This window comes from Dendrobates tinctorius, unplaced genomic scaffold (genome assembly GCF_039654945.1).
Source record: "Dendrobates tinctorius isolate UK_male_01 unplaced genomic scaffold, ASM3965494v1 ptg000062l, whole genome shotgun sequence".
NCBI lineage: Eukaryota > Metazoa > Chordata > Amphibia > Anura > Dendrobatidae > Dendrobates > Dendrobates tinctorius.
Window position 1 is genome coordinate 28,692,875 of NW_027361730.1, and position 15,747 is coordinate 28,708,621.

The following is a 15,747-nucleotide window of genomic DNA, read 5'->3' on the forward strand; positions in this document are numbered from 1 at the left end:
TTTGATTTGAGTGCTTCGTTAAGGAAGGCAAAAAAAGAACACTTTAAAAAAGGCGAAAAGCACATAAATAGGTTATTACTGTAGGATAGAAACTCATTTTAACTTCTAAAAATCTCAGCACCCTGAAATATTGGTAGAGACACTCTCATAAGAGACTGATCTAAAAGTTGAAAAGACTTTGCTAAAATACACACATTTGGGGGGAAAAAAAAACAAAAACTTTTTGAAAATAGGGTTTCATTAAAAATTTTGCAATATTTGACTTTTAAAAGGGCTTTCAGACTTTCATAGTAGGCCGACTGCCGAATTCTCAGATAACTCACTCTGCAGCCAACAATAGACCGTGCAAAACAGTATCTTCAGAGGGAAAACAGTGCAAACTTTAACAAAACTTACGTGCAGGGCCTCCATGGTGAATAATAGCACTACATGGTGCAGAATTTATTGCAGATTTTAAAGGGAATCTGTCACCCTTTTTTGAGATATCATATAATGATATCATTCAATTGTGTGTCACATAAGGACTCTCTTAGTACTTTTGCTTCCCCCTGACCCCGCACTTTTCATGCATAAATACCTTGTTTATATCGGTTCAGATGTATGTAAACTGCCGCTGTCCGGTCCGCTGGGCGGGGCTTATTCAACTGCCCCCTCCCTCCCTGTCTTGCTCTACACAAGAAGAAATGCGTAGAGCAAGACAGGGAGGGGGGAGCAGTTGAATAAGCCCCGCCCAGCGGACCGGACAGCGGCAGTTTACATACATCTGCACCGATATAAAAAAGGTATTTATGCATGAAAGGTGCGGGGTCAGGGGGAAGCAAAAGTACTAAGAGAATCCTTATGTGACACAATTGAATGATATCATTATATAATATCTCAAAAAAGGGGTGACAGATTCCCTTTAAGTAGAGCCCACCCTTTTCGGTGCATTGGATGAAATCCACGATGAAAAATCATAGCATAAATTGGCAGGTTGGATATGTTGAATTTCAAAGCTCAACTCTGCAGCTTTTATAGGCCGGGGTCACACTTGCGAGTGCAATGCGAGAAACTCGCAAGAGTCTCTTGCCTCAATACCCGGCACTGCCACCAGCCCTCGGGACCGGAGCGTTCAGCTGCATAAAAATACATGCAGCCGCACACTCCGGTCCCGAGTGCCGGGTATTGAGGCGAGAGTTTCTCTCATTACACTTGCAAATGTGAACCCGGCCTTATTCACAATGCTGGTACTGCAATACGCAGTTTTGTTTTTTTTGTCAGGCAATGGTGGCTGAACAATCTGATGCATGTGTGACCTTCCTCCCCTAGTTTGAACACAGCCCAAGCTATTATCCAAACTAAGCAAGACTAGACTACAAAACCAATAGTAAAATCCATATTATAGCCGTCAACTTGCCTTTAGTGTTACAACATTATGCATGCATACCTACAGTGCATTGTACAGTGGAGTGTGGAAGAAAACTAAGGAACAACTGGTGCTACTGGAAAAGACAGTGGCTAGCAAAGATTTATGGTCACGATTGAGGCTACGAATTTCAGTGTTACATGGCCTGATGAAGCCACCTGTTCGGTACTAAAACACATAGCCTCATTGAAGTGACCACACTTATAGTAATCAGCCATAGTCTATGCCAGAAGCACCCAATTATTCATTCTACACTACTGTGGTTGCCATCATGTATGTATAATCGGCACAAGGAGGAGCAGCAGCAGGTCCAACCTTTACTAGCTTTCGGACAGGATTGTGCCTGTTATAAGCATATCTCACCAATGTGAGCAGCTCAACTTTCTCTCACAGTTACTTTTTAACTACCCAAAACCTCTGCACTAAGGGATGCCATTTAATTTCTCTGTTTCGCTTAGATATAGTACTCCCTTAGCACTGGACAGCGTTAAAGTGCCATAAAAAAAATAGTGTCCATGAATAGTTTTCTGCACGCACATACAAGGTCTCAAATTCCAAATGGGAGTTTAGTCTGGGCTGTAGTTTTTGAACCTAATACAGTGGATGTCTAATTTTCATTTGAGTATAATAAGGTGTTTATACAGAAAATATTACACATATGTCCCTCATCCTGTTCTTACCGTCTGGTACTTCATCTGGTCTTTTGCGCTTTTCATACACCACAATAATAACAGCTAAGATGACTATCTCTGCCACAATGCCAAGGAAGGGCCATACTGGAGCCAAATGACTGCGCACTCGCAAGATGATCTTACTGCATACAGTGCCAACAGGATTGGTAGCATTACATTGGTAAACTCCGGGATCTTCGGAGATGTCCAGGTTAATTATTTTTAATTCTGTATAGTTATCTTTGTTGGTGATAAAGATACGTTCAGTTTCATTATTTGGTTCCTGCAAAGTGACAAAAGCATCATTTAGATAAGTCAGCAAAAGATCACCCAAAAAAATATACCCCATTGAATATTGCTTGATAAGCATAGATCTAGTTAGCAGATCCCTAACTGGTAAATGTGACCATTCTGACATCACCGTGCATGAACACACTAGCACTTTGATTTTAAGGTTACCATGGATTGGTAACCCAGAAAAAGCAATGATTTCAGGCAATCTGCTGGGCAGAAACATCAGGGTGAATATAACGTTGTAGGCTTTTTCATACCACAGTGAGGTACATACTATATAGGGGCAGAGATCTCAAGCACACGAGCCAAATTGAATTTCTTACAGTCGTAGCCAGGGACTGATTATAATGAGGGCAATCTTGGCTAGCACGATGGCCAGTTTGTGTTTATAGTCTTTTGCCAACACTGGCAACGTGCATCGCAGGGCAGAAAGCATTCCTGCAGGTCTGCTGCTGGCAATAGCAAGCTGCAGAGTAGCTAGAGAAAGCCATTCTTGGCTTCCTGCCTTGCACTCACTTTGACTCCGATGCCACAATTACATAGTCATGTCAGCTGTGTCAAAGAAAGGTGCTCGGCTAGAAGAGGATGGAAACAGTGCCATAGTGGATCATCTGGAGAGGCAAGCGATTATTTCCAACATAGTGGGGTAAGCGGACATGTAGTTCTATAGAAAACGGGGAAGGAGTGGAATTGTGTGCACGCATGTGTTGGGGGGTTGAAAATAAGACACAAGACAGGGACTTGTAATAAGGTGGGGAGAGCCACAATGGCTAATTATTTTATATTTTTATTTGGAGTTGTGGGTTGCATACTTGCCAATTATATATTTATGATGTGGTACCATATCTGTATTGTGGGGCACAATGTGGGCAACTAGCTCTGTCACAGTCAAAATTGCCTTGTAGCCCCAGACTAAATTATCAATGTGACCTGAACTTTAACAGGATTTTTCTAAATGGCCCCAGATCCCATTTTAATTTAAAATTCCTGCCATAGGGATTTTCTGCTTTAAGTCAATCACAATAATGTGCACAGAAGCAGCTGTATTTTGCATCAGTATTACCTTTGGGTGTGTGCACACGCTGCGGATTCTGCTGCGGTTCCGCAGCGGATTTGGCCGCTGTGGGTCCGCAGCAGTTTTTGCTGCGGTGTACAGTACCATTATTTCCTATGGGAATAAAAAAAACGCTGTGCAGACGGTGTGGATTTTTCCGCGCGGTTTTCCTGCGGTTTTGAAACCGCAGAAAGAACTGACATGTCAATTCTTTCTGCGGATTCCGCAGCGGTTTGCCATCTCCTCCATTGTGGAGATGAAAAACCGCAGGCCTTTTGACCTGCAGATTTACCTGCGGATTTTACAAAATCCGCGCAACCAAATCCGCACCCCAATCCGCAGCGTGTGCACGTACCCTTATGTTTCACTTGTGGCATTTGTTTACAAAAACTGATCAAAATACTGCTGTGACACAAAACGGAGTCAGGATTTAAGATGTATTACAGGGAACCTATCAGCAGGATCTCTAAAGACTGGGGTCAAATATTACCGTTTAGTCCCTTTATTTCAAGCATAAAAGGTCCAACATTTTTTCTTTTAAATACAAAAATATAGAAGAGAATAATAGCTCTAAACATAACAGAAAATCCAGCCAAAATTGCTCACCCTTTTGTTCACCTTTTTTGCCTTTTAAATATTAGAGAAATAATGACTCAAAAAGCTATATGCACCAAAAAGTGATGCCAATGAAAAAAAAATAATGCCCGCATAAAATATTTATTACACAAAAGTAGTAACAAGAATAAATAAAATTACAACTTATAATATATATCATTTGAGTGCTGCAAGTTCAACAAACAGCAATATAAAATGTAATTCATAGTATATGGTGAAAGTAACAAATAAAATAATTAATAAAAATAATTACATTTAACCCATTCACTTACCACTTCTCCGGCCCTCCAACTCAAAAAATAGTTATTAAATATAATATGTCGAACATGCAGAAACCCATGACGCTGGAGTTTTTGTTCTGAATATTTGTTATAAGTTATATATAACCCTTCTCTGTGCAGCTAGTTTTTGCCCTTTCGTTTATTACTCATCATCTTCTATAATTCATAATATTTCATTTTTTTCCATCTATATAGCCATGCGAGAGCTTGATTTTTGCAGGAGTTGTATTTTTGAATGACATCGTTATTTTATCAATGCAATGTACTAAAAAATATGAAGAAAATTCTAAGTGGAGTGGAAACTGATCAAGACCATTAGTAGGCGAAATCAGCTGCACAAACTCTCTCCCCCCCACCCCCCGCTTTTTTTTTTCTATTTTCTCTCCCTTGTCCCTCTATCTTTTTCCCCCACTCCCTTCCTCCTTTCCCTTCCATTTGTACCATTATCATTTCATCTTTTAATAAAATCATTCAGAATATACAGTTATCGGGTCAATTTTGCTCTCTGACCCAGTGACCCTAACAGAAATTTGTAAGTTAATACACAGTTCTTGTTACGGTCATGTAAGGTATTTCTAAACACAATCAACATAGTAAGTAGTGTACGTCTCCTGTTACTCATTGTTTTTAAATATTCTTGGCAATATCTTGGCTTGATTGCCTTTGTTAGGGCCCTGTGCGGCCAGGATTTTTATGTTTCTTGTAAATGTCTGTTTGTTATGTGAGAAAATTAAATAAAAACGATTGAACAATAAGTGGAGTGGAAAAAAAAAAAAAGGGCAATTTATCGGGATTACGCCAATGTCAAGAGATTGCCATTAGTGCCAGTACATGCAAGCAAGGGGTTAATTGTTCAGGTTTTATTTTTAACTTGTGCATTATTATTACAAAAATTACCCATTAATCGCAATACGTTATCCTATCAAATTACTCGGTAGCATGAGAAAAATTAAAAAAATGTATATATTTTTTATTGAAAATTCATTAAAAAATTCTCTAGTTCACACTATTATTGTCCTTTATATATCCATTTATAAATTTGCGGCCATATTATTAACTAGTGGATTGTTTCACTGTTTATTCACAGTTAGTGCATTGAAGGTGTTTCCATGGCAATATGTCTCTGAAATTGTATTTTCAGAATGCCTTTTTATATTCTGTTTTTAATTAATTTTCAATAAAAAATATATTTTTTTAGTTTTTCTCTTGTTACCGAGTCATTTGATAGGATAACGTATTGTGATTAATATTGCTGTCATTTAAGGGAGACTATTACCCCAGGAGATTAAGGGTTTTTTGATTAATAGGACTTTTTTCTTCATGTGAAAAAATTACCCCATGTCTATAAGAGATTTATATGTCAAGTTTAAAGCCTATTTTATACATATTTTCTTCTGGATTCAACATCTAAAAATAAAATTAAACCAATGTTTCTTTTTGAGTCTACTTACAACTAGCATGTCATCAACCACTTTGTACCAAGTCCATTCTGGGTGAGGATATCCTACACATTTACAATACAGAACAGCCTCTTGTCCCTCATTCTTGTTTTCACTCTTTTTGTGTCCAGTGATTTCTGGAGAAGCTAAAATAAAACAGTGAACAGTCCTTTACAGTCATATATTATGAACGAACATTTAATTGTTGCAACAAGTAACAGATCATACATTAAAGAAGTTATCCACTACTTGGACAATTCCTTGTCATACCCCACGCTTGGCCCCAAAAAATTAAAACACACTCAACTCCCATGCCGGAGCCGTTCCCACGTGTCGGCACTCACTCTCCCCTTTGTTCTCGTGCTGTTGTTGTGACACGTGAGCATGACGTCCAATCAGCGCTGCCCTCACTGTTCCCACCTTCTGTCGAATTGAACATGAAGAGGTCAATGATCAGCTGCAGCCCTGACTTCCTCTTAATGTTCAATTTAACAAAAGGTGGGGAGAGGGACACCAGCGTTGATAACAACCGCATGAGAGCCCTGGGAGCAAGAGAGCAGACACCGCTGGAACGGCATGGGAGGGGAGTATAAGCTTTTTAATTTTATCAGGACCAAATATTTAGATCAAGAAGGGGCTGTCCTAGTAGTGGAAAATCCCTTTAACTGTGCACCTGTGAATCCCTTTTATTCAAAGCAACTATACAAACTAACATGGCAATAGTAGTGAAAGATATGTGAAGGAAACCTGCCAGTCGATTCATTCAGAGTCTGGCTACAGGATTGCTGCAAAGAAACTTTCTCTGAAACACTCCTACATTTCAGATAAAGATCTGAACCGGGACCACAGGAATAGACTAAACTAGTCCGTCTCATCTTTTCCTACGATCTTTAACCCCTTCCTGACATCCGACGTACTATCCCGTCCACGGTACCCGGGCCCGTATGACCGTGGACGGGATAGTACGTCTACCGCGATCAGCGGCGCCCACGTGGTGAGCGCCGCTGATCGCGGCCGGGTGTCAGCTGATTATCACAGCTGACACCCGGCACTATGTGTCAGGGGCGGTCACGGACCGCCCCCGACACGTTAACCCCTTGCACACCGCGATCAAACACGATCGCGGTGTACCGAGAGTTAAAGCGAAGCATCGGCAGGGAGGGGGCTCCCTCCGTGCTTCCCTGAGCCCCCCACGGCAGCGCAATGTGCAGCGCTGCTGCGGGGGGCTCCTATCCTCCAGGCCCCCGGATCCAAGATGGCGACGGGGGCCTTCGGGGACCTGAGGAAGCTGGCTTCCTCAGTGCCTGCAAAGCGCAGGCAAGAGGAAGTCTTCTTCAATGCCTGTGACAGATTGCTGATCTGTCACAGTGATCTGTGATGTGACAGATCAGCGATCTGTCACAGGACAGTGATGTCCCACCTGGGACTATGTAATAAAGTAAAAAAAAAATTTAAAAAAAATGTAAAAATAAATTAAAAAAAAAAAAATCGCCAAATAAATTAGGAAAAAAAAAAAAAAAATATTCCCTCAATAAATCCATTTTTTGGAAATAATAAAAAAAAAACAAAAACAATAAAAGTACACATATTAGGTATCGCCGCGTCCGTAATGACCCGCCCTATAAAACTGTCCCATTAGTTAACCCTTTTAGCGAACCCCTTAAAAAATAAAAAACGAAGCAAAAAATAATGATTTATTATCATACTGCCAAACAAAAAGTGTAATAACGCACGATCAAAAAGACGCATATAAATATCCATGGTACCGCTGAAAACGTCATCTTGTCCCGCAAAAAACGAGCTGCCACACAGCATCATCAGCGAAAAAATAAAAAAGTTATAGCTCACAGAATAAAGCGATGCAAAAATAATTATTTTTTATATAAAATAGTTTTCATTGCATAAAACCGACAAAAACAAAAAAAAAAAACGACCTAAATGAGGTATCGCTATAACCGTACTGACCCGAAGAATAAAACCGCTTTATCAATTTTACCGCACGCGGAACGGTGTAAACGCACCCCCCCAAAAGAAATTCATGAAACGCTGGTTTTTGTTCATTCTGCGTCCCAAAAATAGGAATAAAAAGCGATCAAAAAATGTCACGTGCCCGAAAATGGTACCAATAAAAACGTCAACTCGTCCTGCAAAAAATAAGACCTCACATGACTCGGTGGGTCAAAATACGGAAAAATTATAGCTCTCAATATGTGGTGATGCAAAAACTATTTTTACAATAAAAAGCGTCTTTTAGCGTGTGACAGCCGCCAAACATAAAAACCACCATAAATAGTAAATCAAACCCCCCGTTATCACACCCTTAGTTAGGGAAAAATAATAAAACTAAAAAAAAAAGTATCTCCATTTTCCCGTTAGGGTAAGGCTGTGTGCACACGCTGCGGATTAGGTGCGGATTCATCCGCGCGGATTTTGTAAAATCCGCAGGTGAAACCACAGTTCAAAAGACCTGCGGATTGCTCTGCGGTTTTGTCCTGCGGTTTTTCCATCTCCTCAATAGAGGAGATGGCAAACTGCAGGAGAATCCGCAGAAAGAATTGACATGTCAATTCTTTCTGCGGATTGAAAACCGCAGATAATCCGCGCGGAAAATTCCGCACCGTCTGCACTGCGGTTTTTGATTCCCATAGGGAATCATGGTACTGTACACCGCAGCAGAAACTGCTGCGGGTCCGCAGCAGCCAAAACCGCTGCGGAACCGCAGCAAAATCCGCAGCGTGTGCACACAGCCTTAGGGTTAGGGCTAGGGTTAGGGCTAGGGCTCAGATTAGGGTTAGGGGTGTGTTGGGGTTAGGGTTGGAGTTATAATTGGGGGTTTCCACTGTTTGGGCACATCAGGGGCTCTCCAAATGCAACATGGCGTCTGATCTCAATTCCAGCCAATTCTGAGTTGAAAAAGTCAAATGGTGCTCCTTCCCTTCCAAGCTCTGCCATGCACCCAAACAGTGTTTTACCCCCACATGTAGGGTATCAGCCTACTCAGGACAAATTGCAAAACAATTTTTGGGGTCCAATTTCTCCTGTTACCCTTAGGAAAATAAAAAATTGGGGGCAAAAATATCATTTTTGTGGAAAAAAATGATTTTTTTATTTTCACGTCCGAGTGTTATAAACTTCTGTGAAGCACTTGGGGGTTCAAAGTGCTCACCACACATCTAGATAAGTTCCGTGGGGGGTCTAATGTCCAAAATGGGGTCACTTGTTGGGAGTTTCAATAGTTTAGGGACATCAGGGGCTCTCCAAACGCACATGACACCCGCAGACCATTCCATCAAAGTCTGCATTCCAAAACGTCACTGCTTCCCTTCCGAGCCCCGACGTGTGTCCATACAGTAGTTTTCTCCCACATATGGGGTGTCAGCGTACTCAGGCCAAATTGGACAACAACTTTTGGGGGTCCAATTTCTCCTGTTACCCTTGGGAAAATGAAAAAATTGGGGACTAATTGATCATGTTTCTGGAAAAAATACGATTTTTTTATTTTCATGCCCTGGCATTATAAACTTCAGTGAAGCCCTTGGGGGTTCAAAGTGCTCACCTCACATCTAGATAAGTTCCTTAGTGGGTCTAGTTTTCAAAATGGGGTCATTTGTGGGGGGTTTCCACTGTTTAGGTACATTAGGGGCTCTCCAAAGGCAACATGACACCCGCAGACCATTCCATCAAAGTCTGCATTCCAAAACGTCACTACTTCCCTTCCGAGCCCCGACGTGTGCCCATACAGTAGTTTTCTCCCACATATGGGGTATCAGCATACTCAGGACAAATTGGACAACAACTTTTGGGGTCCAATTTCTCCTGGTACCCTTGGGAAAATAAAAAAATGGTGACTAAAAGATCATGTTTGTGGAAAAAATACGAATTATTTATTTTCACGCCCGGGCATTATAAACTTCTGTGAAGCACTGGGGGGGTCAAAGTGCTCACCACACATCTAGATAAGTTCCTTAGGGGGTCTAGTTTCCAAAATGGTGTCATTTGTGGGGGGTTTCCACTGTTTTGGTACATCAGGAGTTTTCCAAACGCGACATGGTGTCCGATCTCAATTCCAGCCAAAAACGTCAAATGGCGCTGCTTCCCTTCCGAGCTCTGCCATGCGCCCAAATAGTGGTTTACCCCCACATGTGGGGTATCAGCGTACTCAGAACAAATTGCACAATAACTTTTATGGTCCTGTTACCCTTGGAAAAATAAGAATGGAGGGTGAAAAGATCATTTTTGTGAAAAAAATATGATTTTTTAATTGTATGGCTTTATGTTATAAACTTCTGTGAAGCCCATGGGGGTTCAAAGTTCTCACCACACATCTAGATAAGTTCCTTAGGGGGTCTAGTTTCCAAAATGGTGTCATTTGTGGGGGGTTTCCACTGTTTTGGTACATCAGGGACTCTCCAAACGTGACATGGCGTCCGATCTGAATTCCAGCCAATTTTGCATTGAAAAAGTCAAACGGCGCTCCTTCCATTCTGAGCTCTGCCATGCGCCGAAACAGTCGTTCCCCCCACAAATCAGGTATCAGCGTACTCAGGACAAATTGCACAATAACTTTTGCAGTCCAATTTCTCCTGTTACCCTTGGTAAAATAAAAAAAATTGAACCTGAAGTATTTTTTTTGTGAAAAAAAGTTAGATGTTCATTTCTTTTTAAATATTCAAAAAAATTCCTGTGACGCACCTAATGGGTTAATAAACTTCTTGAATGTGGTTTTGAGCACCTTAAGGGGTTCAGTTTTTAGAATGGTGTCACTTTTGGGTATTTTCTATCATATAGACCCCTCAAAGTGGCTTCAAATGTGATGTGGTCCTAAAAATAAAATGGTGTTGTAAAAATGAGAAATCGCTGGTCAACTTTTAACCCTTATAACTTCCTAACAAAAAAAAAATTTTGGTTCCAAAATTGTGCTGATGTAAAGTAAACATGTGGGAAATGTTACTTATCAAGTTTTTTGTGTGCCGTATCTCTGTGATTTAAGGGCATAAAAATTCAAAGTTGTAAAATTGCGAAATTTTCAAAATTTTTGCCAAATTTCCATTTTTTTGACAAATAAACGCAAGTTATTTGAATGAAATTTTACCACTAACATGAAGTACAATATGTCACGAGAAAACAATGTCAGAATCACCGGGATCAATGGAAGCGTTCCAGAGTTATGACCTCATAAAGGTACAGTGGTCAGAATTGTAAAAATTGGCCCGGTCATGAACGTGCAAACCACCCTTGGGGGTGAAGGGGTTAAAGGAGAGGATATTAGGTTTAGGGTCCCATCAAAGAAAGGTATATCTTGTTGCGGCTGGTGGGCATTCATGAATTGATCAATTTACGCCTTGGGTACCTTCATTTTTATAAATACAGGGTATATTCTATATAGCAGTAATGCAGTTCAAATTTTATATAGTCATTGTTTACACATATCTTAGTGCTTACAGTGTGCTGTTGCATTATTTTTTGATCTTTAAAAGAATACCTGTCAGCAGGATATTTGATCCCTAACTAAAAGAACAAGTGTAAAGTCCCTATAATGCCTTTAGCATTAATACCTTTCTAGTAGAATTTCATTGGGTCCTTAATGAGAAATCTATTTTTGAAGTTTTATTCCCAAGTGCATTGGGGCAGACATTTCACTCACCTGCTCTTCCGTACATTGCTGCCCTTCGCTGGCCTCCGGTTGTCGATTGACAGGTCAGTCTTCCCTCAATGACCCACCTCCCCTGTGCATACATGGCCCATGTTCGTTTCATCAGAAGAAGCAGCGCCTGCGCCGTGAGCTCCTGAGGACATTGAGATCAATGTACCGACTCACAAGTCATTAAGAGCTCACTGCGCAGGTGCTGCCTTTGTCTGGGTTCATTTAGTCATAACGGGCAGTGCCTGCCTCTTGAGCTTCTGATCACGCTGCAATATCAATGTACAGAATTCCGCAACATCATTAGGAGCTTTCGGCGCAGGTGCAGTCATTGTACAGGTTCATTTCATCAGAAGGTGTCTGCGCAGTAAGCTCTTTATGATGACACTGCAATATTAATGCGTCGACCCCTGCAACATCATTAGGAGCTTACTGTGCAGGAGCAGTCATTGCACTAAACCTGGGAGATGACAGCACCTCCACATTGAGCTACTAATGATGTTGCAGGAGTCAGTACATTGATCTGGCAGCGTCATCAGGAGCTTATTCTGCAGGCGTTGCCCTTACTGATTAAATGAAACTAGGCAATGACGGAGCCTGCATTTGGGAGACAGTTCAATAAAGGAAGAGTGACCTATCAACCAACGACCTGAGGCTGGCAAAGTACAGCAGAGTTGGGGAGTGAAGTGCCCGATCAGATGCAGTCGAGAGTAAAATGTCAAAATAAATTTCTCACCAATGCCCCAACAAAATTCTACTAGAAGAGTATGAATGTAATAAGCATTAAAGGGGCTTTACACTCATACCATTAGTGATCGAATAGCCTGCTGATAGGTTCTCTTTAATCTAGGTTTTCTCTGAAATGTAGAGAATAAAATACCTGGATTTAATGACGCAACATTTATCTGATTCACGGTGTTCTTGGATTTGGCGCGACAAATTTGAAACTAGTTTATTTTGTATAGGTACAAACCTTTCACTTCAATAGTAGCATTGACAGGTGGAGAGCCTGAGAAGTTAAAAACACACTGATATTCTCCAGATTCTTCAGCCTTTGGTTTTGTGATCCTGCAATCACAACATAGATATCAAGAGATCAGGAAAATGATTTTAACACTAGAACTAACGATCGATTCATTTTGACTCCTCACAATTTTTATGTCTCTTCTGTGACTACATTTTTCCGAATTTCGGCTTGAGTCTCAGTGACTTACTTTAGGATGCAAAAAAAGATTGTGACAAATAAATTTTTGAAAAAAAAAAAAAAGTACCTTTTTTCAAAATTTACCTTTAATTACCCAAGGGAGTCAAAATGACTCCCTTGGGTAATTAAAGGTAAATTTTGAAAAAAGGTACTTTTTTTTTTCCAAAATTTATTTGTCACAATTTTTTTTGCATCCTAAAGTAAGTCACTGAGTCTCAAGCCGAAATTCGGAAAAATGTAGTCACAGAAGAGACATAAAAATTGTGAGGAGTCAAAATGAATCGATTATAAATGAATCTATTATAAATATAGTAGACTCCCTTTGGTAATTGAGGGTACATTTTGAAAAAAAAGGTACTTTTTTTGTTAGTCTGTCGCTAAATGTTATTTCTTTTAGTTTTCATTTACTTGTATGTTTAGAATTAGTTTAGAATAAATGTTGGCTTAAACTTATAATAAATTAGCACTTTTGCAAATATACTTGACATACACAGGACATATACAGGATATCCGTCAGTGAACTCTCGAGTGGATTACATCATTTCTGTAGAATAGGGCCTGAAGTTTTGCTAATTGCGAATATGGCTAGAAGTAGTGCGCTAAAGCCTGACGATATTCTTGCTATTTTGCAGTCTATACCATTCTATAAAATTATAAATTAAAAAAAATTAAACGAAAAGAAGCCAGGAGTCAAAACGACTACATTTGGTAGTTCTAGGGGGGTGAAAAGTCCAGTAGTCCTAGTGTAAGGCTATGTGCCCACGGTGCGTGTTAAAACGCACACCAAAAACCGGACTCCTTCCCAGAAATCGCGCGTTTTTTCCGCGCTATTTCACCCAGATTATGATCGCGATTTTGCCGTGATTTTCGTGTGCGATATTCAAGCACTTTCCAAGCGATTTGAAGCATCGCTTGGAAAGTGATTGACAGGTTGGTCACACTCGTCAAACATAGTGTTTGACAAGTGTGACCAGGATTTTACTATTGAGGCCGCCTATGCGGCATCAATAGTAAAAGATAGAATGTTAAAATGCTAAAAAAAAATTAAAAAAATCGGGGTATATTTACCTTCCGGCGTCCCGCGCTGCATTCCCGGGCCACAGCGTTCCCAGTAATGCCTGGCGAGACCTGTGATGACGTAGTCTCGCGTTACTATAGCGATCTCGCGAGACCACGTCATCACTGGACCGTGCCGCAAAGCATTACTGGGAACGCTTAGGCCGGGAATGCAGCGCGGGACGCCGGAAGGTAAATATACCCGGATTTTTTATTTTTTTACAGGGGTATGGTACCCAGGGCCTGGAGGACAGTCTCCTCTCCTCCACACCGTGGGTACCAACCGCACATGAGACGCTTAACTTCCCGCATGGTGGGCACAGCCACATGCGGGAAGTAAGCGGTTCTCATGCATTCCTATGGGTGCGGAATCGTGGCAATTCTTTGCGATTCCGCACAAAAGAATGAGCATGCTGCGATTTTTTCCGGGATGCGATTCCGCCGCGGAAAAAAGCGCAGCATTAGCACAGCATGTGCGGAATGCCATAGGAATGCATGGGGGGCGTTCTGTACACGATTTTTAAACGTTTTCGCGCCGAAAATCGCGGCAAAAACGCTTAAAAATCGCTACGTGGGCACACAGCCTTAAAGTATTCAGGACAATTACATTATCTCTAAAGAAGCAATAAATGAGCGAATTTCTCACATCTTTGTCTAGCTATAAACATCAGTAGTGGAAAAAGAAAATAAGTGGACAAATTACGTTTGAATTTAAACGACTTTTAAGGCAAGTACACACTGGGCGTTTTTGCTGCTTTTTTTTCTGCAGCAAAACCTGATTTCTTGGCAGGAAAGAAGCTATGGCAAAAACGCAGGTTTAAAGGGAAGGTGCCGCAATTTTATATAATTTGCAAAAAAATAGTAAGTAACAAAACATGTTGTTTCAGCAAATGTTGTACTAACTAGGATTTATGATTTGTTTGTAATAATGTTTTAATGTTGCCACTGGGCGCTGCCATCTTGTTTTGCAGATCTGTGGAGGACTCATACAGTCTGCAAATATGGCCGTCCCTGGACATAGGAGACTGCGGGTCGGTTCCGGACCCCACATTGCAGCCTCATTAGCAGTGAACTGGGCACGCCCCTGTGGGCTGCACCATTCACTGCTGTAGGTGTGGCTGGGGGCCATTTTAATGTAGCCCAGTGCTATCTGCTGAGCTCCACTTACCCTCTATCACAGGACCACTTGTGGCATAACAGGTCCTGTGTTGTGAGGAGAGGCTGTAGATATGGAGAAGGTGGTCAGCAGAGAAGAGAAGCGCTCACTGGAGCCGGAGGATGGAGAGTGGTGAGTGCAGGTGACTTTCCTCTATGCTCCTCTGTCCTGCTTACTCCAGGCTCGGCCCTGTGCTTCCTGCTCTACTGTGTTCTGCTCTGTCTCCGCCTCCTCACTCACAGCCCCAGTGATCTCCGGTAATCTGACACCTTCCTTTTTATGACAGCTTTTATGGCTGTCTGAGGAGGACAGTGACTTATACAGCCCATAGTCTAGTGTATAATTGGGGGGGGGGGGCTGGAAGTTTCACCAGTGTGGGCATATCTGTAATACTGTCTTGTGTGATACTGCCTGCTGAGCCGTGTATCTAATCCTCTCCTGTGTGATACTGACTGCTGAGCCGTGTATCTAATCCTCTCCTGTGTGATGCTGACTGCTGAGCCGTGTATCTAATCCTCTCCTGTGTGATGCTGACTGCTGAGCCGTGTATCTAATCCTCTCCTGTGTGATGCTGACTGCTGAGCCGTGTATCTAATCCTCTCCTGTGTGATGCTGACCGCTGAGCCGTGTATCTAATCCTCTCCTGTGTGATGCTGACTGCTGAGCTGTGTATCTAATCCTCTCCTGTGTGATGCTGACTGCTGAGCTGTGTATCTAATCCTCTCCTGCGTGATGCTGACTGCTGAGCTGTGTATCTAATCCTCTCCTGTGTGATGCTGACTGCTGAGCTGTGCATCTAATCCTCTCCTGTGTGATGCTGACTGCTGAGCCGTGTATCTAATCCTCTCCTGTGTGATGCTGACTGCTGAGCCGTGTATCTAATCCTCTCCTGTGTGATACTGAATGCTGAGCCGTGTATCTAATCCTATCC

General features: G+C 41.6%; 1 protein-coding gene across 1 annotated transcript in view; it reads right to left on the reverse strand.

Moving 5' to 3' along the window:
- The window catches only part of NPTN (neuroplastin), a 106,666-nt gene that overhangs the window by 22,086 nt on the left and 68,833 nt on the right, over positions 1 to 15,747 (reverse strand). Inside the window, exons 4-6 of the mRNA XM_073579461.1 lie at positions 12,374 to 12,468; positions 5,772 to 5,905; positions 2,086 to 2,359 (exon numbers count right to left, since the gene is read on the reverse strand). Of these exons, the coding sequence (XP_073435562.1) occupies positions 2,086 to 2,359; positions 5,772 to 5,905; positions 12,374 to 12,468 (503 nt within the window). The remainder of the gene's footprint in view (positions 1 to 2,085; positions 2,360 to 5,771; positions 5,906 to 12,373; positions 12,469 to 15,747) is intronic.